General features: G+C 52.0%; 1 protein-coding gene and 1 long non-coding RNA gene across 13 annotated transcripts in view; one reads left to right on the top strand and one right to left on the bottom strand.

Moving 5' to 3' along the window:
• Nucleotides 1-24,590, bottom strand: part of LOC112545888 (uncharacterized) — a 187,511-nt gene that overhangs the window by 50,396 nt on the left and 112,525 nt on the right. For 9 of the 11 annotated variants that reach the window (XR_012905340.1, XR_012905341.1, XR_012905339.1 and 6 more), the window contains one exon: nt 10,336-10,460. This is a non-coding gene — a long non-coding RNA (uncharacterized LOC112545888). Of the gene's footprint in view, nt 1-10,335; nt 10,461-13,625; nt 13,763-19,677; nt 19,760-24,590 lie in introns of those variants that run through there. The other 2 variants (XR_012905346.1, XR_012905344.1) reach the window with 2 other exon arrangements.
• On the top strand, nt 1,430-19,162 carry ASB1 (ankyrin repeat and SOCS box containing 1). 2 transcript variants are annotated; one of them, XR_012905337.1, is made up of 6 exons: nt 1,430-1,820; nt 3,657-3,798; nt 6,948-7,250; nt 13,514-13,899; nt 15,037-15,244; nt 17,359-19,162. XR_012905337.1 is itself a non-coding variant. In XM_075934093.1 (5 exons), exons 1-5 carry the CDS (start codon nt 1,712-1,714, stop codon nt 15,168-15,170), a joined length of 1,074 nt encoding a protein of 357 aa, XP_075790208.1. In that variant the 5' UTR covers nt 1,431-1,711; the 3' UTR covers nt 15,171-19,162. The 2 variants fall into 2 exon arrangements, 1 of the variants encoding a protein (XP_075790208.1); XM_075934093.1 differs by having other exon boundaries at nt 1,431-1,820; nt 15,037-19,162.

The raw sequence follows: 24,590 nt of genomic DNA, 5'->3' as shown, positions 1-24,590 counted from the left end.
GACGGCCTCTCTCGGGGATCCTGGCTGCCAGCCCTTGGAAGGGGAGGGATGGTTTGTGTGGGCAGCAGAGGGGAAACCCAGAAGTCCAAAGCCAATCGAGGGCCAGCGGAGGGCTGCCCTTGGTGCGGTGGGGTGGGGTGGCTTCCCCATTCCCCCGTCCCCCTGCTTCTGGCAAACTTTTTCTTTACAAATTTTCTGACTTGTGTTGAAACCCCCCAAAATGTGGGTCCCCCCCCCAAACCCAGGAAAACTTTCCAGGAACAGTGACAATTTCCCGTTTACCCTTGAAACACAAGCTTGGCTCCCCTTCATCTCTGGACAGTTTTCTAGCGTGCGCTAAGTGTGCCCTACAGTTACGGCTACAACCTGGTGCTCCCCCCATTTTTAAAGAGCTGTCTGCCTGGGAGGCTGGTGCCGAAGCAGCGACGTGCTCAGCTCTCCATAATGCAGCCTGGTTTTGCGCTGCAGTTGGGCCCGTTGGAGAGCTGGCAGGTGGTAATCTTCATGCAGCACCACTAGTCAATAGCGGCCCAGAGCAGTCAAAGTGGCGCGTGGGGGACACAGCCACCCAGAAACATGGGAGAGGCACGTTTCCAGCCTCGCCCTTCCACTGCAGGCTCCAGCCCTAAATGCAAGTGCTGGCGTCCCTGCAGGATGCTAAAGCAGCGTCGGCTCCTGTTCCTTCGCGCTGGCGCCGGGGAGCCCAGCGTTAGCCCTTTGCAGCCGTTAAGCGGCTGTGTCGTGTCACCATTCTCCGGGGGTCCGCTGGACTCTCCAGCAGCAACGTGCGAAACCGCTGCCCTCGTGCCCAGGGTTTCTCAACGCCTGGGCCAGACCCCAAACTGGGTCGCCAGAATGTTTCCACGGGGCGTGCGGCAGCAGCATGGCGCCGAACCCGAATGGGGCTGCAGCCACGGACATTGCAACGCCCGCGACGGGCAGCCACGCCCAGCGGCACAGGCGCTGTGGGGTGAGTGCCAGACCGGACCCATTGCCCCAGGGGGGCAGGAGCCAGCGCAGCCCACCTCCAGGCCTCCACCCCAGACGAGTTACTGGCTGCCACAGGACAGAGACAGTGACACGTGGGCCGAGAGCCCCCAAGGCTGATGCTTGTGTAACACCTGCGGGGGGCTAGCCACAGCCACGTGCGCGCTGGCCAGCCAGGGCTGTAGCATCCAGGCAGGTCCGCGGAGGCGCGTCCTCCGGCACTACAGCCACCCCCTTGCGTAGTGGCACCGGCCACAGCCCCACGACACCCTGCTGCCACCGCGGCTGCTGGAGCAGTGTGGCTGCGGGCTGCCTCCAGCCCCCACGGGAGGGGGGGGGGACGCCGTGGTGAGCCGGGAGGCTGGGCTGCAGCCCTTTGGGGCAGGGCGCTCGGTGACAGACGGCGGGGGCATTGGAAGAACGTAAGAGCGGCCAGACGGGGTCAGAGCAAAGGCTCAGCCCTGCCCCGCAAAGGAGGACTTGCTCCCCCGCGCTGGCTCACAGCTGACAGCCCAAACCACCTTAACTAGAAGCAGGAAGCCGGGCGCCTCACCAATCGGATCCGGGGAGGGTGGGACAGCTCTGCAGCGTTCCCAGGCCAGGGACATGACAGGCCAGCTCCAGCCGGCCTGGGGTTCCTCTGCTCAGCCTAGGAGAGCCGGGGGGAGCCCCTGGCAGATGGCAGGGGGCAGCTGGGGGGCCGCCGTGTAGCAGAGAGGGGCAGATGGCTGAAGCAAGCTGCCCCGGCGATGCTAGCTCCCTGCAAAGAGAAGCTGGGGCTGGGCTGGACACACACAGCAGCGAGAGCCGGGGTGCCACCGATGGAAACGCAGGTACTGTAAGGAAAGGCAGGCCAGCAGCCTCCCCCTGCAGCATCCCTCCCTCCCTGGGGGCGGGCGATTGCTCGGGGGGCCCTGGGAGTAGGGGTGCCCCTGGGGAGGCTGGGGCAGGGGGCTGCATTCTTGCTCTGTGCGCTAAGGGGCGCGGGAGCTGTGGCGGGTTTCCCAGAGCCCTGTGAGAGCAGCGCCACAAGCCGGGCTTGGCCAGCGGGGGTGTGTGTGTCTGCTCTGCTGCCAGGCAGCTGTCATGCTCTTAAGGCAGCACAAGGCCGGGGGCGGGGTGGGTGGGTGGCAGGCGGAGGAGGTGGGAGTGGGGTGGGGAGGGCGCGAGAGCAGGAGCGCAGTCCCTGGGCGTGTGCGTGGCTGGTGCATGGGGCTTTGGGCCGGGCTCCAAACCATTTTGTACATTTATAACTTACACAGCAAAATCTAATACTGGCCCTGCTAGCGCTGGCCCCCCTTCCACGGCGACTGTCTGCTAGCGCCACCGCGCGTGGTGCCAGGGCGGGCAGAGTGTGACGGGGAGGGATCCCTGCAGGGTTCCTTGTTCTGGTCACTCTCTCCGGGCACCTGGCATCGGCCACTGAGGGCAGACGGGCCCCTGGGTGGCAGGTTGCCAGGCGCTGCTTCTTGGTCAGGTTCCTGGCGGCAATGCTTAGCGACCCGGGACCCCCCGCGTGTCGCCGTGGGCCCGCCTCAGAGGAGCTAGCTGTCCGGAGCATGCGACGCTGGGCTGCAACCCGGGGGAACAGCCTCCGGCAGCACGGCTGGGTCCGCCTGTCCGGGCCGGCGCAGGGAAGCGCGGTGCTGCTGGGGCCAGCACAGCGGCCCTGGGTGGGTGGGGCGGGTGCAAAGGCTGGATCGGGTGGGGCAATGCTTGTGGGTTCCAAACCTACCACCTTTCCTGGGCCAGGCGGGGCAGTTTGCAGCCGGGGTTGCCAGGGACCGGTGCTGCACCTGTGCCCTTCCAGCCTGGCTGGGGAGGGCTCCGTGGGCAGGCCCGTCCTGGAGCAGGGCAAGGGGGCAGGGTGTGGGGCATGGGGCTGCTGAATAAAGCAGGAATCGCTGTCTAGGAGAAAGGTCAAGAGGGAAGCGCTGGGGGGGGGGGGGGGGGGGGAAGGGCGATGATGAGGAGGGGCCTGGTTGGGCATCTGGGGCACGGTGACCACAGACCCATGCCAAGCAGGACTCCCTTGGTGGGCCAGGCCCTGTTCCAGGACACTTGGGTCTCCGAGCTCTGTAACACAGCTGCACCGACAGCCAACTGCTGCCCCTGGTACTCCCTCCTGCCCACCTTAACTCAGCTGCAAAGGGCTCAGGGGGCACCTCCCCCTCGTGGCAGGAAAGCTGGGGGGGGTAGACCTGGGGGAGGGAGCGGTGAGGGGGGAGGAGGAGGCGTGGTCAGACAACAGGAAACAACGCGGCAAACCCCAGAGCTGCTTAGTCCTAGCACAACTGGGTACTGGATGCCCCAGAACATCCTGCCTTGCCCACTGGTCCCGGTCCTCAGCCTGCTCCTGTCAGCACATGGCAGCTCTTCCCTGCTTCCCCCGTGCGGCCTGGCGCGTTGGCTCCCCCAGCAGACAGCCCTCCTGGTCTGACAGCCCTCCAAGCTAGGGAGGATGTGCTGCCCCGCTGCCGTAGGGCTCCGAGGTCCTCACGCTGCCAGGGGCCATGTCTGCAGACCCCGCGGGGAGGCAGCGCCAGGTGAGCAGCCTGGCTCGGGCCGCTCGAGAGGCAGCCGGTGCCGTGCGCTGCCCATCGTGCGCGAGACAGGTCCCGACGCCGGGGCTCTGCTGGGCTGATGCCGCGCCCCTCTCTCCAGCGCAGGTCGCAATCTGAAGGAGTGGCTGCAGGAGCAGTTCTGCGACCATCCCCTTGAGCACTGCGAGGACACCAGGCTGCACGATGCGGCCTACGTCGGGGACCTGCAGACGCTGCGCCGCCTGCTGCAGGACGAAGGCTTCCACAGGTGAACCTTGTCTGCTGGCCACGGCACCCATGCCGGGGCGCTGCCTGTTAGCCATGGGGCGCAGCCCCACTCCGGGGTCACTGGGGTAGTTAATGGATTTCCCTGCTCTGCACCAAACAATGACAACGGGCCTCAAACTGCCCGTTCAGCAGGCATGAGAATGAGCCAGCCCTTCTAAGAACGAGCCGCTTTGTCCACAGCAAATTTCCGGGGCATTCCTTTTGTGCCCCGGCCGAACGAGCTTTAGAAAGGTCCCACCTGCACGTGTCCATCAGCCACACTGGATTAGTTTTTCTGTTCCAGCGGGGCTTACAGGCCCAGCTGTCCAGGTTCCATGCAAACCTCTGGCGCAAAACACCGCCTGCCTCTGAAGAATGTGCAGTGCGAACAGAGCCCCTGGAATAAGGCTGGGAACTAACGTGGTGCGGGTGCTGCTGTTACCCACTGCACAGTGCAAGCACTGCCCCTGGAATGGGGAACTGCCGGGGGAGCTATGCCGTCGGTACGGAGTGCCGAGTACTTTCTCGGGGCTTGCTTACACCACGTCAGTGTGTGACAGCCGTGCCTTGAGGCCTGGATCACAGCATAGCCCGCTTGCCAGTTAACACCTCGCCCCTCCAAGTTGGCGCGAGAAGGGGGAGAGGTGGGAAAACCTGCCTGACAGTGAGAGGCTCCCGGCGTTTCGTTAGCGGGCGATGTGACTAGGGCTGCCAGGGGTCTGGTTCTCGACTGGCACGCTTGGTCGAAAAGGGACCCTGGGGGCTCCGGTCAGGCCGCTCCTCCCTGCCGGTACCGCCCGAGCTGTCCTTGGCACTGTCGCGCCTGGCCAGGCAGTGGGGAGAAGCCTACCAGGGACGTGATGGCACGAGGCAAGCTGGTTTGCACAGGACAGCTTTGCTAGTGGGGCCACACGCCCATTGCACCCTGGAAAAAGAGAATCTTGCTCTATAAGCAGTGACAGTTCTCTGAAAACTACCACACAGTGTGCAGCGGCGGTCAAAAAGAAAAATAGGATGCTAGGAATTATTAAGAAAGGGATAGAAAATAAGACCCAGAATATCTTACTGCCCCTGTATAAAACTATGGTACGCCCACATCTTGAATACTGTGTGCAGATGTGGTCTCCTCACCTCAAAAAAGATATTTTGGCCTTGGAAAGGGTTCAGAAAAGGGCAACTAAAATGATTAGGGGTCCCATATAAGGAGAGGTTAAAGAGACTGGGACTTTTCAGTTTAGAAAAGAGGAGACTGAGGGGGGATATGATAGAGGTCTATAAAATCATGAATGGTGTGGAGAGGGTGAATAAAGAAAAGTTATTTATTAGTTCCCTAAATAGAATGTTATGTTCTTATGTTCTATGTTCTAAGAACTAGAGGACACCAAATGAAATTAATGGGTAGCAGGTTTAAAACTAATAAAAGAAAGTTCTTCACACAGCGTGTAGTCAACCTGTGGAACTCCTTGCCAGAGGAGGCTGTGAAGGCTGGGACTATAAGGGTATGTCTACACTGCCACCCTAGTTCGAACTAGGGTGGCTAATGTAGGCATTTGAAGTTGCAAATGAAGCCTGAGATTTAAATATCCCGGGCTTCATTTGCATCTTGCCGGGCGCCGCCATTTTTAAATCCCCGTTAGTGCGGACTCCGTGCCCGCGGCTATACGCGGCACGGAGTAGGTAGTTCAAATTAGGCTCTCTAACTACCGTACGAGGAGTAATGGGAGTTTGAATTACAGAGCCTAATTCGAACTACCTACTCCATGCCGCGTGTAGCCGCGGGCACGGAGTCCGCACTAACGGGGATTTAAAAATGGCAGCGCCCGGCAAGATGCAAATGAAGCCCGGGATATTTAAATCTCAGGCTTCATTTGCAACTTCGAATGCCTACATTAGCCACCCTAGTTCGAACTAGGGTGGCAGTGTAGGCATACCCTTATAGAGTTTAAAGAGAAGCTAGATAATTTCATGGAGGTGAGGCCCATAAAAGGCTATTAGCCAGGGCAGTGGTCCCCAACCTTTCAAGGTTGTCGGACGCCAGGGGGCGGGGCCGTTTGCGCCCCGGGGGCCCCCCCCATAGCCGCATGCCCGGGGGCGGCCCCCCCCATAGCTGCATGCCCGGGGCCGGCACTCCCCCTGCCATGCGCCGCGCGCCCGGGGCCGGCGCTCCCCCCGCCAGCGCCGCGTGCTCAGGGCCGGCGCTCCCCCTGCCCAGCGCCGCGCGCCCGGGGCCGGCGCTCCCCCCGCCATGCGCCCGGTGCCAGGCCAGCCCCGAGCACCTGGCGGGCGCATGGAAATGCCCGCGCGGGCGCCATGGCGCCCGCGGGCACCGTGTTGGGGACCACGGAGCCAGGGGATAAAATGGTGTCCTTGGCCTTTGTTTGTCAGAGGCTGGAGAAGGATGGCAGGAGACAAATCGCTTGATCATTGTCTTCGGTCCACCCTCTCTGGGGCACCTGGTGCTGGCCACTGTCGGCAGACAGGAGACTGGGCTAGATGGACCTTTGGTCTGACCCAGTATGGCCGTTCGTATGTTCTTAAATACTAGGCGGGTGGGAAGCGCTGGGCTGGGTTCCCTAGGGAGGGGGTGGAGTCTCCATCCCTAGAGGTGTTTAAGTCCTGGCTTGAGCAAGCCCTGGCTGGGACGATTGAGCTGGGATTGGTCCTGCTTCGGGCAGGGGGCTGGACTCGATGGCTCCTGAGGTCTCTGCCCGCCCTAGGACTCTGGGATTCCAAGCAGACATGCAAAATCCACGTTGTTGAGGCAGATCTGTGCTCCTTGTTCCAGCGGCATGGAGCGCATGAGGGTAGAGTGTGAAGTCGTCAGATCTGTCTTCAGCTCCCAGCTCTGGTGGCCACATCTCCGCCCTGCGCCTCGCCTCCCCATCAGTACGATGAGGCTAACAGTCCTTCCTTAGTCTGCTCCAGGTGTAAGCGCCTCTGTCATTGGCTGCCCCTTGCCATGTGTGCCTACCTTGCGCGGGGGCCAGCAAGGGGGACCATAGTAAAGGTGAATCTTCCAGAGACCAGGGGATAAGCTGTCCCTCTGGCTTGCCCATGGTGTGCCTTCCAGGCCTGGGGGAGGCGGGTCTGTCTCCTGGCAGAAGCTGGGCACACTCACAGCTGACTCTGCTCTCTCCCCCCCTCGCTCAGCCGAATCAACGAGAAGTCGGTGTGGTGCTGCGGCTGGCTGCCCTGCACCCCGCTGCGCATCGCGGCCACTGCCGGCCATGGCCACTGCGTGGATTTCCTCCTTCAGAAAGGGGCGGAGATCGACCTGGTGGACGTGAAGGGGCAGACGGCCCTCTACGTGGCCGTGGTGAACGGGCACCTGGAATGCGCCCAAATCCTGCTGGAAGCCGGCGCCGACCCCAACGGGAGCCATCACCATCGCAGCACCCCGGTTTACCACACCTCCCGCGTGGGCCGGGCTGACATCCTCAGGGAGCTGATAAGGCAAGTACCGAAACTCCCCGGCACGGGGCAGTATGGGGGCTGCTGCCCCAGCCAGGGAGGAAAGAGAGTGACCTGTCTCCTAACCTCTCCTCTCTCCTTCACCGCCCCTCAACTCCCCCTGGGTCCTTCCCCTCACTATGGAAACACGGCCTCTCCCCGCACACTCCCCCTAAGTCCTCCCTGCCTGTCGCCCTCCCCCACTTATCCTCAAACTCCCTACAGCGGTCCTCTCCCCTCATCTACCCCTTTGCCTCCCCTCTGCTGCAACTGCAGCATGATCCCCCCCACCTGTCGTCACACTACATTTGAACTTCACCTCCCGGCCTTCAAAGCGCTTCCCCTTCTTTCTTTGGCTTGCCACTGGCCTCCAGCACCCCCAGGGCTCAGCGGTTTGGTCCCCCTGGGTCAAGTCCCACCTGCGTCTGAGACGAGATTTCAACAGGCGGTTTGCACCGGGTGCTCCGAGCAGGTGCGTAGCTGAGACTCACACGTTTCCCAACACAGATGCTGGTCTGACAGCTAGTTTGCGACCAGATCGAATGCAAAGTGCCGGCACAGAACGTTGCAGAACAGCGTGTCAGCTGAGAAATTAGCTACTGACACCTGTTTCCGGGGGGAGCTGGAAGTTTCTTTTGTAAGCTCAGCAAAACCAAGTTAAACTGCTGGCCCATGTGCAAAGCGTTTCAGTAAGAAAACCAGCTCACCTAAGAATGATGGATGAAGGCCTTCGATTTTGCCAGACAATTCTAGGCCCAACGCACTAGGCCCAAACTGTCCATGCCCAGGCCCCTTGGTTAGGCCCCGTAGCCTGGATTCAGACCCCTGCTGGAGCGGTCGGATTGTCCAAGGCGTCCCCAGGAGCTCCTGCTGACATGTAGGTGCTCGGTGCTTGCCAAGGACATGGGATCTGCCTTTGCAACCCATAAATTGAGCATAACGGGGGCGTTAGGGATGGGCTCTGGGCTCGTTGAGCCGCCCTCGGATGAGCCGTTCTGATTTTCCCGTGACTTGAGAGAGAACGTCTCTATTCCTCTGGCCAGGCGAAGGGATGCATGGGAGGGCACAGGGGGGCTATCAGCACTTACCGAACATCGCCCGCCCTTTCCCGGCAAAGTGGGTTGGGTATAACCCCAGGGAGAGCCTCCTGCGGGCTGGTTGAGCCCTGTAGCTCCAGGGCAAGACCCCTAGTCTGTGCTGAAGGGGTCTGTATGTGTCAGGAAAGAGGGGTGGGGAGCCTTGGAAAAAGCATTGACAAAAGGTCAGAAAAGAGCAACCACCATGCTGAGGGGTTTGGAACGGGTCCCATATGAGGAGAGATTAACAAGCCTGGGACTTTTCAGCTTGGAAAAGAGGAGACTAAGGGGGGGGGGGGGGGATAAGATAGAGGTCTATAAAATCATGACAGGTGTGGAAAAAGTGAATAAGGAAACATTATGTACTTGTTCCTGTCACATACAAACTAGCGGTCACCAAATGAAATTAATAGGCAGCAGGTTTAAAACAAACAAAAGGAAGGCTTTCTTTATGCAGAACAGTCAACCTGTGGAACTCCTTGCCAGAGGATGTTGAACCTTTAACAGGGTTCAAAAAAGAACTACTGGTACTTACATTCATGAAGGATGGGTCCATCAATGGCTATTAGCCAGGATGGGTAGAAATGGTGTCCCTAGCCTCTGTTTGTCAGAGGCTGGGAATGGGAGACAGGGGAGGGATCATGTGATGATTCCCTGTTCTGTTCGCTCCCTCTGGGGCACCTGGCACTGGCCGCTGTCAGAAGACAGGACACTGGCTGGATGGGCCTTTGATCTGACCCTGCCTGGCCGCTCTTAGGAGAGCAATACCTGAGTTAACTCTGCAGTGAAGGGGGTTTGGGAGCCCACTGGTGTCATTAGGGCAAAAGATCTCTGGGCTGTTCTTGTCCAATATCCTGGCTCCAGTGGTGGCCAATCCCAGCTGCTTCTGAGCAAGGTGCAGGAAACCCCAGACTAGGCTGCCGCGGAGTTCCCTCTGCTCCCCAGCGCTTAGAGGCTGGCTTAACCCCTCAAACGAGCGGGCTGAGAGCTTCTGAATGCAGTGCACTGAGCCCCTATGAACTTGGACTTTCTCCTCCGCTGCACGTGGACATGTCCGTATAACCCCACTCGCCACATCCCCAGGTTTGCTAGCACCGTACAAAACACAGCAAATGATATTTCAGCACAGGGACTTGATGTATTGATTTATACGTCTAACCCTAAAGACGCCTTGCCAGCAATATTAAAAACCAGAGTTTGGAAAACGTTCAGGATTAGAAATTAACTGGAGTTTGTCCAATATCTTTTTATTAGGCGGTGTTTCTCCCGGGCTGCAGAGTTAATACCAAATTGTCATTTTGCCCAACATTTTCAAGTCTCTTGGAATAGAGATTTCATACACTTATTCAGAATTGCTTACTTTAAAACATAATCCCCTTATACTCAGCTCAGTGGAAGGGTAAAAATATTGCTCTAAGTTACTGCTTTCCTGGACAGCGTAAATGTAGTAAAATGACATTTTACTGAGATGTAATTATGCATTTCAATACGCTTCAGAAAACCCCAAGCCCAACCATTCCCAATTCATTATCAGTGGACAAGAATCTTCCTGAGTTTGTTGCTACTGATTCTGCTGGTTTTGGTTTTTGAAATCATAGGCTAGCACAATTACAATTCCTGAAGTCCTGTGATCTGCGACAATTGCTGAACCAGAATACCAAGGAAAAAGCAGAAGCTGATAGGACATGAGACGTCATTTTTAGCCACTAATAGTAAACACACACCTAGCTGGGGGACAGTGATCCATTTAACAGTCAGACTCCGGTGGAAATATTGACAATTATACAGCTGGCGGATAGATCATTTTCCTAACAGCCTGTTACATAATCATCCTGTGATGGGAATATAGCATCATGCTTCTAGTCTAATCGAGGGCAGAGCCAGGATATTAGGAGATGTATATTCTGCTTATTCCATTAAGAGCAGTGTAAAACTGACAAAGTCATGAGGAACTGTATCCGCACCTACAAACTTTTTGAAAAGCGAGATTCATTTTGGTTTTAAAAGCGTACCTTTGCAGAGCTGGTCAGAAAATGACACTCTCACGAAAAATTGTGCCCTTCCCTTAGCGCGGTGCATTATGGGAAACTCTGGTCCTGGTGCATCCTGGGAGATGTAATCTGGCAGGGTTTCTGGCCTATAGAAGAAAACAGGGCATGAGCAAGCCGAACTCCAGCTGCGAAGGGGCACTGTGACAGCAAATCCAAACGGAAATATTTCTGGGTTTGACCGGAAGAGTTTTGGTTTTCAGCCAGGTGGGTTTTTGGCAAAAAACAAACGCTTCTGTAGAACACAGAGATTTTTTTGCAAAAAATTTCTGTTAATTGAACCCTCAATTTTCTGCTGAGAACCCACTTCACGGGAGAATTTTTGACCCATCCTACCACCGAACCTCACTCCTGCAGCCCTTACTCATGGGATGCGTCCCACTGCCTGGCCACTTTCCGAGAAACCCGATTTAAACGTAAACTTTCTAGGCCAAAGCCATTACATGCAATTTAGTCTTCATTCAGCAGAGAGCACTGAACCCCTGTCGGAGAGAGGAACATCTAGAGAGCTGTTGCTCCCTGAGGCTTATGTCTTGGCTAAGTCAAGCTGGGCTAACGTGCTGTGATTATGGAAGAGACAGGGACCCCTTGGCAGCGTGCCTTTGGGAAAGCTATCACGGAGCGTCCTGTCCTCTCCAGTCAGGCCCGCAGCCACCCCCTGTCATCCTCTGAGAGCTCTGTGTCTGTGCCAGGTGGAGAGGAGCATGGATCACAACGCATGAAAGAGCCAAATTCAGCACTTAGTTGTGCTTGAATGCCCCTGATCTTGCAAACAGACTGTAGTGGGACTCCTCCCCTCTTTAGATTTAAAGCACATGGCTAAGCATTTACAGCAGCAGGGCCAGAAACCCACTGGCTTTAGTGAAACTTCATCAAGTTCAAGACAGAATTTGGCCCAAAACATTTTAATAACGGGAAATATCCAGGAAAGCAGAAAAGCCCCTTTTCCGAGTGCCTGGATTACAAATCCAAGAGTGATCGCTGATTGGAAGAGCATTTTATTACTCCAAAGGGACAGCATAACACTTCTACTCCATCCCTCCTTGGATGTTGCAGAGGAACAACTCAACATGACAAAAGGAGGCTGGATCAGTCTTCCCCCATATTTTAACATTTATGGCAACATTTATTTGCAAAAGCATGTGCTCCCTACAATATTGGCTGTGGACAATGCTGTATAGAGCACACATTGCTACTGTTATATGCAGTGTTAAAGTGTTTCAAATTAAATATTTGTAAAGGGAGTAAATATTCTTTGTGTTATTCTTATTCTCCAGCAGTTTTTTCTAACAGGAAAAACCCCCACCCTTCATATTTTATGTTCATTCCATATTTGATCCACAGGCTACACAAGTGAAAGAGTTCTCTACCTTGTACAATCAAATAAGTATCTAGAGCATCACAACATAGATTCTAAACACTCCGGGTTTGATTTTAAAAAGCGCTCTGTATTAGATTATCTGATCCTTTGAAACCTGCCCGTTAAATCATAATGCAGTGTACCACCATGCCTGAAGATGGATGGAAGGTTTTGGTAGAAAACCTTCCTTTGGAAAGTTGAGACGTTTTGAGAGTTAGTGTCAAATTCACCAAATTGGTTTGGTCAAACACAAACAGGAACCCCCCTCCCCCCCCCGAAATAATAAAAACTTCGAACATTTCTAAACCAATCCGTTCGATTCTAAATGATTTTGTATTTTACTTTAAAACGGGTTTTAAAAACCCTTAAACTAAACAACATTTTGGTTTGGGTTGTTTAACCAAAAGTGACTGTACTATTACTCAGCTTGCTGAAAAATTGAAAACATTGAATCCAAATGATCACTTAAAAACTGCAGGGGCATAGCTGGTGAACCAAAAAATCAGCCATTTGCATAGCAAGCGGGTGCTCTGGGTCACACTCGCTTTCTGATCCACAGGATGCGAGTCGGGCACAGCCCTCCCGAGAAAACGTTAGCAGCTGAGCCCACGCAGTAGTAGCTTGTGTTATTCACTTGGAAGGTCCCATTGTCCAACCCTAATGAATTGGCCAAGATGGCAGCTGTCAAACCAGAACAAAAAATCCCAGCTATGTGAATCGATGTGAAATGTAATCTCCAATTCAATAGCTCATAACATTTAAGTCTAGGTAATACAATACAGATGGTTCTCAGGGGACGGCAGCCTGACCGACATAATTATTTTATGTGTTCCCAACTCGCGAGGAGCTTGGAATGTGGTGTGCCTATTCGGCATAAACTGCTGCGTCTCGGGAAAACTCTTGCATCTGACAGGCTTACTGGATTCCCCCTCTTCAGGTTCCCACTGAATAACTGGTGACATGCCTCCGTTTTGCACAGACTGGCGTTTTCGTTTCCTTCCTTGCTTGCATGCGTCGGAGCGGCTGCTCGAAGGCATTACCTACACATCTCCTGGCAGGGATGTTGCTTTAGTGTCTCTCCGGCCCCCGTTCCCTGAGGCGCTAAGTGATTGGCACATCCCCCACTGAGCCGAGAGTGCTGGGCTTTATGCACAGGCCACGCTGGGCAAAGTATTCAGCTGCGGCAGGATGACGCTGAGCCCGGGTGTTGCAGAAGGGAGAGGAAAGTGTCTCTAAGTCACGTCTCCGCTCTCCTGACCCTAGGGAGCAACACCTCCTGGAGTGGCCGTAGCTCACTCAGGGTGAGCCGTGGAGAGAATAGCGTCACACACAGAGCTCAGCTCCGCAAGGCAGTTGGCTGCAGCATGCCAGGGCAGGGCTGGGAGGGTCAGCGGGCAATCCTGAATACCCTGACGTTCAGGGGCTGAGAGGAGACCCTGTAATTTAAACCACCATTTTGCACATGCTGCCTGGTCTCTCCCTGCAATTCATGAATCGTCCACAGGGCAGAGTCCTCTCTAGGCCCCTGCCAAATTCCCGCCTGCCCAGGCTCACCAGTGAACAGGGTGCATGGGTACACGTTCCCGTCCCTACCCTGCATGGCTAGTAAATCGTGTCCGCCTGCAGGGAGGAGGGGGCGTGCTCCTGCCTGCCCAGGGATCACCCACGTAAGCCCCAGAGCCCGGCAGCAGCTGTGCTGTTGCTTTCAAGCGTTTCCCTCCAGAGGCCCTGCACCCGCCCACCGCTGGCTGCCCACGACGGCTTTTGTGTTTTCATGCACAGGTACGGCGCAGACGTGGATGTCAACCACCACGTGCCCTCGCGGCTCGCCAGCCCCTCCTCGCGCCCGCTCACTTCCCTGGTGGTCTGCCCTCTGTACATCAGCGCCGCCTACCACAACCTCCCGTGCTTCAGGCTGCTGCTGCAGGCCGGCGCCAACCCCGACTTCAACTGCTGCGGGCCCGTCAACATCCAGGGCTTCTCCCGGGGCTCCCCGGTCTGCGTGATGGAGGCGGTCTTGAGGCACGGCTGCGAGCCGGCCTTTGTCCAGCTCTTGATTGACTTTGGAGCCAACTTGAACCTGGTGAAGGTGGAGGTCCTGGGGGCCGAGTCGGCAGGAAGGGTCAAAGTCAACCCAGAAGCCCTGCAGGTGTTCAAAGAAGCCAGGAGTAAGTGGCCAAGTCCTCGGCATTGGTCTGCTAGCACTGACAAGCACCGCAAACGGCCTCTCTCTGGCTGTCGTGCCCATAGCTGGAGTCCAGCGCCCTAGGCCCAACCCCAAGCTGTGGTTCTGTCCCGGGGAGTGGGAGCAGGGTGGGCGGAGCCAGCGCGTGGCCCTGGGGGAAGAGAAGACAGGGCCCTCTAGAAACGCAGCCGCTAACGGGTGAGGAACAAAGCCCCAGGCTGCACCTGGGCTTCAACCCAGCAGGAGCCCCAGACACTCTGCAAGCTGGCCTGGTGGGGAGGGAGTTCTCCAGGCCAGATTCAGGCTCCAGGGAAGCTTTTCTGGGCTGCACGTTCCTTCCCCAGGTTGGAGCGGAGACGCCCACAGGTGAGAGAGTGGAAGGGCAGCTCCCTGCCCTGGGTGATGCCCTGCAACCCCTGTGGGGCAGGCAGAGGGCAGGGTGCCGTGCTGAGCTCCTGTGCTAGGAGAGGCCAGGGAAGGGGGCCGGTCTGCAGGGCTCCCTTGTGGAAAGGCCAACAGCAGGGTTCCCAGCTGCACCCCGTGTTAACTGCTCTTTGCATTGGGGGATGGTTCATGCAAACAAAACATGTGGGTAGCTTAGACCCAGGCTGACTTGAGGGGTGCTAAGCATTCAGGGGAGCTGGAAATTTCCCCTTGGAAATGGGGTGTAAATTGGCAAAATTTCTCCCCATAAACAGGGAGTAAATTGTCAAAATTTCCCTGTGTAAATGGGGTGTAAATTGGTGACATTTCCCCCTGTAAATAGGGTGCAAATTGTCAAAATTTCCCCGTGCAAACAGGGTGTAAACTGGCATCGCTCTGCAGACTTTGCTGGAGTCACGCCGCTTTATCACCTTGGAGGATCCATCTCTGCTGCACCTGCTGTGCAGGGGGTACTGCAAAGGGCACCCCCTGATCACTGCCAGAAGGAGCAGTGACTGTTTATTGAGGTGCAGGACAAAGGGGAGGGGAGGGAGCTGGTCCCCAGAGGCGTAAATCAGCAAAGCCCCACTGAAGCGGTTACACTACGGCAGTTTACACCAGCGGGAGATCTGGCCCCGGCAATTCACATCTGCTGGTTTATCCCTTTCTCTCTTCCCCTTTGTTGCTTTGGCTGCAGGTTGCCCCCGGAGCTTGCTGTCTCTGTGCCGCGTGGCCGTGAGGCAGATACTTGGCAAACACCATCTGGATCTGATCCAGGATCTTCCCGTCCCAGAAGCTATCAAACAATTTTTACTTCATGAACAGAGCTAGAAGGCAACCAGCTGCTTTGAGGCCAGTTTGCTGGGGCAGTCTGCTGGACGAAATGAGTGAGCAGATGAAACCAGGTGCCAATCCCCTCTCTGTGCAGATTTGAAATAGATCCCATTTGCATATTTGCATAAGGCTATTTGTTATGACACTACCTCTGTTACCACTTCTTGTAACTCGTTTGGGGTTTTAGCAACATGGCCGTAGATTGGATTTGTACATACTCAAGCCATGGGTCCTTTTCTGGCTACAACATGCAAATGACAGTCCCTCACCTCATCAGAAATAGGCATGTTACAACAGTACTGTCCTGCCATCGTCTCATGCTCTGGCTGGCCTTACTTTGACCTCACTCCCGTGAGGAGCTGACTTGCTGTGATGTATACGGCACTTTGATGTGTTTTTATGTCTCCTTCTGGTGTGAATGTGCTGGGTTCTTCTCCGGTGCCGGGTGGTCCTTGGAGGCTACAAAATTGCTCTGAAAGAGTCAGGTTAGAGCGGGGAACCAAGAGGAGAGGTCTGCAGTGAAACTGGGGATATGGCCACCAAATAAAGCTGGTTAATAGAGAAAGGCGGTTCTGCAGCACTCTCATTTGGGGACGGTGGCACTGCCCCCTTGGAGAAGGTGCGGGTATAACGCGCACACCCACTGGGATTAACTCCACCACTGGAAAAAGCCATTGTGTGGCGGGAAGAAGCATGTATGCGACAGTGATATGGCAGCAACACTATAGCTCTGCTGCAGGAGAGAAGCCATGCCCTTCCCAATGGCTCCTTGCTGAAATGTTTGCATGCTCTCTAATGAGCCTGTGACCCTCTCAAGCCGCGCCACAAAATTGTGTAGCCTTCCAAAATGCAAAGCCTACACACAATGGCTTGGACAGTTTCCCCAGGAAGGAACAAGACACTGTCCAAGCAATCGAGATTGTCGCTGGTGCGCAAGGAGAAAAAAAGGACGGGACGGATCCTAGTGCCTCTGATAGGTATTGTCACTGATGAATTGTTTCGGCAGTGGAAGCAAAGGTACCAGGGTGACGTATGACTTAGGCACGATGCTCTCCCAGAGCGTCATACCAGGCATACCAGGGTGAGGTAATGTTCAGGGCATTTGCTCCATGCGATTCTTCCCACGACAGTTTGAAAGCTTCCAGGGGAACACAGACGTTGATTTCCAGCCATGATTCGCTTGGCTGATGCTGCGCTCTCCTTCAGTTTTAATAATTGAGTGACCCCTTCATCTGTTTTTTTTAAAGCAATTGCCCAGAGAAGCTATAGAGAAGAGCTAATGAAAAGCTTTTATAAAAGGGAAATAGAAATTAAATGACAATTATTTAAATGAGTAGCATCAAGTCAGAGCGATATATGTACTACTCACAAGACTAAATCTAGGGCCAGGTCAGGGCCTGTATGAGCTACATTCCAAGGGGGTACGGAAGCCTACGGAGTCCACAGAAGTGGGGAGGGAGTTGGACACACCAGTGCAGTGAGGGACATTCGCACCATGTATGGAGCCAGGGCAAAGCTCATTGCCTTACTCCATTGGGCCTACAGAGGGGAAACTGAGTCATGACCATATTCTGGGACAGTATCCTGAAGCCAATGCTGCTTACACAGGGCTCCTGGCAAAGCCATGATGGAGCAGCTAGTAATAGAGAGGTTTAATTCAGGTTTATTAGGGGATGGGGTTTTATGGTCCTTGTGTTGCCCCAAACCCTTCCCATATCTGCAGTCAATTGCTCCTGAGTGGCTAAAGTCTACGGAGCTATGCTGGTATCCACTGGCTGATGCTCTGGGTGCATAAAAAAAAATTAATCATGGTTAATCATGCCAATAAAAATATAATATCATTTATTTAAATATTTGAATATGTTGATTTCAATTACAACACCAAATACAAAGTGAAAAGTGCTCATTTTCTATTTATGTTTGATTATATATACTTTTATTTTAAAAATCCCAAAGAGAATTTTCAATTCACCTATTCCAATACAGTAGTGCACTTTATCACAAAAGTTGCATTTACAAATGAAGAATTATGTACAAAAATAACAGCACTCCAAAATAAAACAAACAATGTAGGACTTTATAGCCTACAAGTCCAGTCAGTCCTATTTCTTGTTCAGACAATCTCTCAGCCAGAAATGTTTGTTTGCATTTGCAGGCAATAAAGCTGCCTGCTTTTTGTTTACAGTGTCACCTAAATGGAGAACAGGCGTTCACAGAGCACTGTCGTAGCCGGCGTTACAAGGTATCAGTGCGCCATACACGCTAAATATGTTATGTCCCTTCAGTGCTTCAACCACCATCCCCGAGGACATGCGTCCATACAGTTGATGATGGTCCCCTCCAATGCTTTATAAATCTGCATATGAATTGGCCTATGAATATAAATATGCATAACTCGAAGATACTTTGGACAAAATACTTCACATGACATCAATTTTAATGTGACAATTTGCTGAATCCTATTATGGTGCCTGTATCATTCTTATATGTAAAGTTTAGAAATATGATGTATGAGACTGTTTATAGTTTTAAATGTGCTAATGAGAGCTATTACTGATGCCCCGGAAGCCTTAACAATCGGGTGATCAACGTAACAACTTATAAACAGTCTTGTTTGTCCTGTAAGTCCAAAGGCGATTGGACTAGTAAGACAACATCTGGTACTGGGATTCCATTTTGACCAGGTAATTTTCCGTGGAAGGGGAAATGGAGAACAAAGGATTCCCATCCAAGGGGAATATTAGTTAAGCAAGGGGAAGTTATCAGGTATCAGGTCTTTGTCTTTGGCTGGTGTGACACACCCAAAAAGAGATTTGGGGACCCTGGTCAGGGTAAAAGAGTCCCTGATCTGAAGATTACGGCTAGGACAAGAACAGCTTTTTAGGGTAAGAATCTGTTTGCAGTACGTTTTAGCGAATTAGAACTAGCTATGGATTTTCTTTTCATTTTAATATTGTAACTTTGATCTCTGTTTTCACTGCAACCATTTAAATCCATTTGTACTTCATAAAATCAGTTTTGTTTACTACCAAGCCAAGTATAAATAATTATCTGGGGAGGAACAAACAGTGTGCATCTCTCTCTTTCATTGATAAAGGGGGCTTATCTGAATAAGCTTTCACTTTGTAAAGTTTTACGCAGAGGCTTTGTCTACACTACAGGGCTTTTGTGCAAGAAGCTTTTTGCGGAAGAGATCTTTCACAAAAACTTCTTGTGCAAAACTGCATCCACAACTCAAAAGCACAACACAAAAGTGATGTGCTTTTGTGCAAGAGAGCGTCCACACGGCATGGGCACTCTTGCACAAGAAAGTTCTGATTGCCATTCACAGAATGGCCATCAGAGCACTTGTGCTTTTTGTGATAGGCTCTTTTTGCGCAAGAAACACAACTTTTGGCACAAGAACTCTTGCGCAAAAAGGAGTTATGCCTTGTAGAAGGAGGTATACCCGCACCGCAAAAAGCCCTCTCTTCTGTCGACTGACTGTAGATTTTCTTGCGCAAAAACGCGCTTAAGGTGTGGATGCTCTGCAAGTTTTTATGCAAAAACCCTGTAATGTAGACACAGCCAGAGAGAGAGATTTATTTGGAGGTTTTGACTCTTTTTGTGTGTTGGTTTCCTGAGTGCTGTGCCCTAGAACTGCATCCTCCCGAGCTGAAATGGTTCAGTGTCTATGGTGCTCTGCAGGGGGCAACTCTGAGCCTTGTTGAGGGAAGACCAGAGGATCTGGCCCAGCATGACAGGGTCATGGGGAGCCACAAAGAGCAAGGAGGCGGGTGTCAATGGCATAATCAGCATACAGTACTTGTAAGAGGTAAACTGAAAAAAGCTGTTTCTTTTGTTTATCATTGTTGCAGTGCAGATATTTGTAATAAAAATAATATAAAGTGAGCACTGTACACTTTGAAGTCTGTGTTGTATAGAAATCAATATATTTGAAAATGTAGAAAAGCATCCAAAATATTTAATAAATTTCATTTGGCATTCAATTGCTTAAGAGTGCAATTAATCACAATTATTTTTTTAATTGCAATAAATATTTGGAGCTAATTGCATGAGTTAACTGCAATTAGTCAACAGCCCTAATTTAAATATTTTACTAATCCCCAGTTTAAAAGGATAAACACTACATTACCACTCTACCACTCTGCCGTTAACTACAGTAGGACTGTTTCATCTTGCACACTCGTAAAAGACTTGTGCTTCATAATAAATGTATTGCATGCATTTCTGTAGTTTAAAAAAAGTTAAAGTCATTGCATTCATCAAAGAAGTCAAGTAAAGCAAGTTATAAATATTTAGCAAAGCAGAAGTTTTCAATTATCCAAACTCCCTTCCTAACGTCAGTTTCTATAATTACCAATCTCCATTAGTTACAACTTTCTTAAAGCCAAAACATCAAAGCAAATGTTCTCTTTTACTTTAGGCCTTGTCTACACTAACCCATCCTCCACTGATCCAATCTACTCAATAGATTAGAATAGCATAGCTGAAGTCAACCTACTTATTGCAGTTTCCTCTGTGCTGTAAAGTCAGCGAGGGCTGCTCTCCTGTTCACTTCAGCTACTCTTTTGTTCCTGGTGGAGTACCCCAGTCAACGGGAGAGCACTCAGAGATTGATTTATCGTGTCTAAGCAGATGCGCTAAATCGATGGCCAATGGATTGATCATTGCAGCATCGATCCTCCGTGTAGTGAAGACAAGCCCTTAATTGGCTACCAACTTGCCTTCAGATTTAACCCATCTGTTTGTGTGGGTGTCTTAGTTTCACAGTCCCTGTTTTAAATTGCCACGTTGACCCCCAGGCTACTGCTGCTGTGATGTTTCAACACTGCACCGTACTATCGTGCTCCTATGTGATTCAACTGCATTCCAACGCATGAAGCTACCCGTGAGAGCCATCCATTGAGCTTAGTTTCCTGGTAAGGCTCTGCCACGCCAACACAGCCACGCCCCAGTGACGATGATAAGCATCTTCCCACTGAGTTCCGTGGGCTTTGGCTCCATAATCCTCGTCATGTAAGGTCCCTCAACATTCAGGGAATCATAGAAAAATTAACCTGCCACGAGCCAGTGCAGTCACTTGCGTCCACTCAGGCGGGTTTAAGAAGGGTTATTGTTCTCGTTTCTGGTGCATTCCAGTCACAGTGGCTGTGATTGTGTGGTGTGGGAGGAGCCCACAGGAAACGAGTTATAAAAGGTATCTAAATCCTGTAAGGGCACAGTTGTGACAGAAAAGTTGGTAACTTAAAACATATTGACATCTGTAGGCTATTGAGTGATTTTCAGATGATTTCTGTTGCAGCCCCACCCCCTGCAAGCTGCCTTCTCCATTGGCTTTAGGAGAGTCAGGTTTCTTCATTAGTATCTGAGCACATTCCTGCTAGACTGACCAGGACTCAAAGTGTTATAGCAGAACCACGCTTAGCGTCCATCTCTCAACAGCGAACCTTCTGGCCAACCTGCCTATCCTGTCTAAAAGACTTCAACATGGGGTTTGGAGGGAGGGAAGGTAAACACGATTCCTTCCCTGCTCTGCCGGCCTCTGCTAGAAGTTGAGAAGACGCTGCGCTGCCAGAGAAGAAGTGAGTTAATTGGGGTTACTTTCATTGCCATGACCATATGTCTATAAAATGTAAATCAGCTTGCAAAGGCAGCCTACCGGCGTATTGGTTCTACTGCTGTTACTCCCTTTCATGTGGTATGAGGGATGAGTCAAATGGCTTTGAAGTACCAAGTCTTGTTCGCGTGGGTCAGATGTTTGAAGGTATAGAAGGATATTATACGGGCTAATGAAGGCCAGGCCTCTGGTGTGCCTGTCATTCTGCAGCTAGATTTTAAGGGGAAATCGTTTATCTGCAATGCATATCATTTGGGGGTTGGCTTATAAATCAACGAGCTCCTGTGCATGGCGAGAGCCCATCTCGCTCTGTAAAGTGACTTTTTGGCTAGCGAATGGAACCGGTTAATCAGTCCTGCCTACTGGTGGGCTCTGGTTAGCCACAGGACAGTAAGAGCCTGAATGTAAGCTGCCCCTAGAGACAGCACATTGATCGGTGGGCCTAGCGCTTCCCACTCTCGAGGAAATTGACTCACGGACAGACGGAAGGACAGACGTACGCTTGTTTCCCATTTGGCCTTCCTTAGGGCAGAGCAGTGCTCTCCTGACGTCCCCCCGCCTAGTATACTGCGGGTCTGAATCGGCACAGACCCAAGCTGTCCCATGGTCCGACTGCACCGTTTGGTTTTCAGATGACTAACTGGAACTCCCGGTGGCTTTGGAATGAACCAGTCTGGCCATGCAGAGGTCCAGTTGGTTATCTTTGGGAAACAGCAGCTCTCGTGGAAAAACGATGCAGCTGAAACAGCCACTTGCTGCTTTCGGCAGTCTGGAATGCTCATGTTTTTATGGGGGTATAAACTGCAAACGGGAATTGCAGGGGATGGGTAAAGCTGCCGTTTTAAGGACCCGCTGGTGATGACGACACCAAGAGAGGCACCGAAATTCCTCAGCAGCTACTGCTGTAGTGACGGGAGCATCCAGGGTGCCCCTGGAGAGTGCAGGCCCCCCCCCCCCACTCACAGAGAGCACTGGCCCCATTGGCTGCAGAGTGCAGGCCCCCCTCCCCCCGGTCTCAACTCACAGAGTATGGGGCAATGCCCACCTCTTGGCGCCTGCGGCTTTTATGCCCAAATTGATTGTTACAGCTCACTATTCCTGGCAAGACCCAGGCATGAAATTAAAGGCAAGACAATGGTCACTGTGGGGAAGGCCGTTAAATAAATTCTCACACTGCAGACAAGGAAACAGTGAACTGAGACTCCTCTAGGAGAAACCAGGGTCCTTCCTTCTCAGCCTGGAGGACTGACACAGCCCGTATGCGCCTCCATAGGTCAGTAGTTTGCAGAGACAATTGGGGAGAGCCACTGCCTCTGGAAGGCCTGAAGCATTTTTGATATAAACAGAAGGACTTTGAATGTGAGCGGGGCTCTTTGGCTCTTCACAGAGTTGCATAGTTAGAAGAGGAGAAAGCACGGTATTTTTCTCTCGCTCCCTCCATGCCGATAACTGAGACAGAATATGACAAAGCACAGGGAAATATAGTTTATCACTGTGGAGGATTAAAAAAGAATTGAGGTATTCCTGGCATACTTCCAAGGTTTGAAAGATCACTTAGGGGGTAAAGTCCACACAGGGTGCACAGTGATAAGAAAATGGCTTTTTGGATTTTTTTGGGGGGGGGTTACATTAGCTGTTGTCATTCCAGCAATTGCACTGAAACCAGAGAGAGAGAGAGAGAGAGAGAGAGAGAAATCTTCAAACACTAGAGTTGTTCCTGACGCTTTACTCACAGCTAATCAGCGGATAATCACCGATGTCTGGCTTCACTCTGGAAACAGTTTCAGGGGTTGTTTGGGTTTTTTAAACAATACCTGTGTTCCCCTTTCCCCCGGATTTTCTTAGAACGAATTTCAAGTTCTCATGGAAGTTGGCAGCACTGCCTAGCACCTGACGGAGCGGCAGCACGAATGCTACAGAACTCCTTGCTGTGCACCTCTGTCTTGACCACGGTGATGGCCCAACTTCAGACTTTTGTGAACTGAACTGTGCTTCTTCTACACTGCTGTTAGAACTGAGTCCCCACTACATAAGTTGGTGACAATCCCAGGTCTGATTACAACACGGTTAACATCTGTAATGGAGACAGGATCCTAACCAAACCCCCAGCCTTGATTTAAGCCTTGGAAAGCCCAGGCTGTAACTTGGTTAATGGGACAGAGCTGACTCCTGTCTGTATTACTGCTTTTAACAATGCTTCAGGGGGTGGCCGAGTTAGTCTGTACAGGATATACAAATATAAAAAACAACAAATGGTCTGGTAGCACTTCAAAGACTAACAAAACATGTAGATGGGATCATGAGCGTTCGTGGGCACAACCCACTTCTTCAGATCACCAGAGTTTTGAGTTTAGGACGTGCAGACCCCAAATAAATAGGGGAGAAGGAAGAGGGGGGAGGGAAAAAAATGGAAGGGGGGGCAGGAAACAAGGAGCACAGGGTACGAAAATATCAAAGGGAAAACCAAATAGGCAGAACTGGTAATCTATAAGCAAGTAAAGACTAGATAGTTAAAAGAAGCAGATAAGGATCATAGGATAGCAATTAGTACCATTCCTATCTAACTCAAGAATCTACACAAAGAGCTGTTGGCACCTTCATTGAATATTAGGCTGATAATGTCCCAGCCATCCGTTATCTTGATTGAGGAGGCCATCAGTGCGAGAACTGAATTTATGGATTAATTGCAATTCCAACGCTTCTTGGTGTATTTGGCTTGTAAAATTGGTTTGTGACAAGACAGCCACCTGGAGATCTTTTAAAGAGTGATTAGGTAGATGGAAATGTTCTATAACTTGGTTCCTGACTTGATTGTACTTCTGCACAAAACTAGTATGGATACAGACTTGCGCGAAAAGATCAGTGGTTTTGATTCTGATGAGTTCAAGGAGACACATTTTTAGGTTCAGTTTGCATGGGTTTCATATGCCCTGAATCTAGCTTTACCGTCTACACTCCCAAGTCAAAGGAAAATTCAGCCAAGCTTTGCGTCGCTGAAGGGTAAAACCAGAGAAAGCAACTGGGTTTCATCCCTGCAGCGATAGATCTGCACAGAGCCCCCGTCAATGCAGCTTAGCTCCAAGGAAAGTCCAGAGAACGTTTTGGTGGGTCTGCCCCACATTTCAGAAGTAAAATGGGACCCTCAACTGGTGAATTGCACCTGATTTCACACGCCATCCAAACCGAACTGTGGACTTGTCCTCATGACTGTTTGTTGCACTGACAGCCCAGGGCTGCGAACACTACGGCGCCCGTGTTCCGATCGTTAGCACAGCGATACTCATTGGCTCTTCACATGTTCGTCATCTGGCTTCTCACAGAAAAGGTGTTGCAAAGATGGGCTGTGCTATTTCACCACTGACATCTTTATTGCACTGCTCTTTCAAAAGCGGCGGGAAAAGCCGCTGAGGCTGCTTCCAAGGGAAACGTTTAAAGACCTCCATCTCAATAGCCTCCTTTTTTCCCTTCAGTCCCCTTCTCTGGCTATTCTAGCCTCTTGGGAATACCTGGCTGGATCAGCTCTTTCCCCTTTGGCAGGCATTTTGTTTCCCCGTCTCTCTTTTTCTAAAGCCTGTTTACTAACATTTCTCAAGAATATCTGTAGCTAGGAGCAAAGGTAGAGATCTATATTAGCACATCCAGTGGGAGCAGGAACAAAACGGAAAGGAAGAAATGAAACCAGTGAACATGTTCCGGCAGGCAGGTATGTAGGTGGAGTTTTATGTGTAGAGTACAGGGGCTTTGCAAAGCATTGCATTGCAGTTAGAAGCCAGGACTTGGGAAAGCAGGGGTCATGA

This window comes from Pelodiscus sinensis, chromosome 7 (genome assembly GCF_049634645.1).
Source record: "Pelodiscus sinensis isolate JC-2024 chromosome 7, ASM4963464v1, whole genome shotgun sequence".
NCBI lineage: Eukaryota > Metazoa > Chordata > Testudines > Trionychidae > Pelodiscus > Pelodiscus sinensis.
Note: the sequence above shows the minus strand (reverse complement) of the source record. Positions and strands in the feature narration are given on the sequence as shown.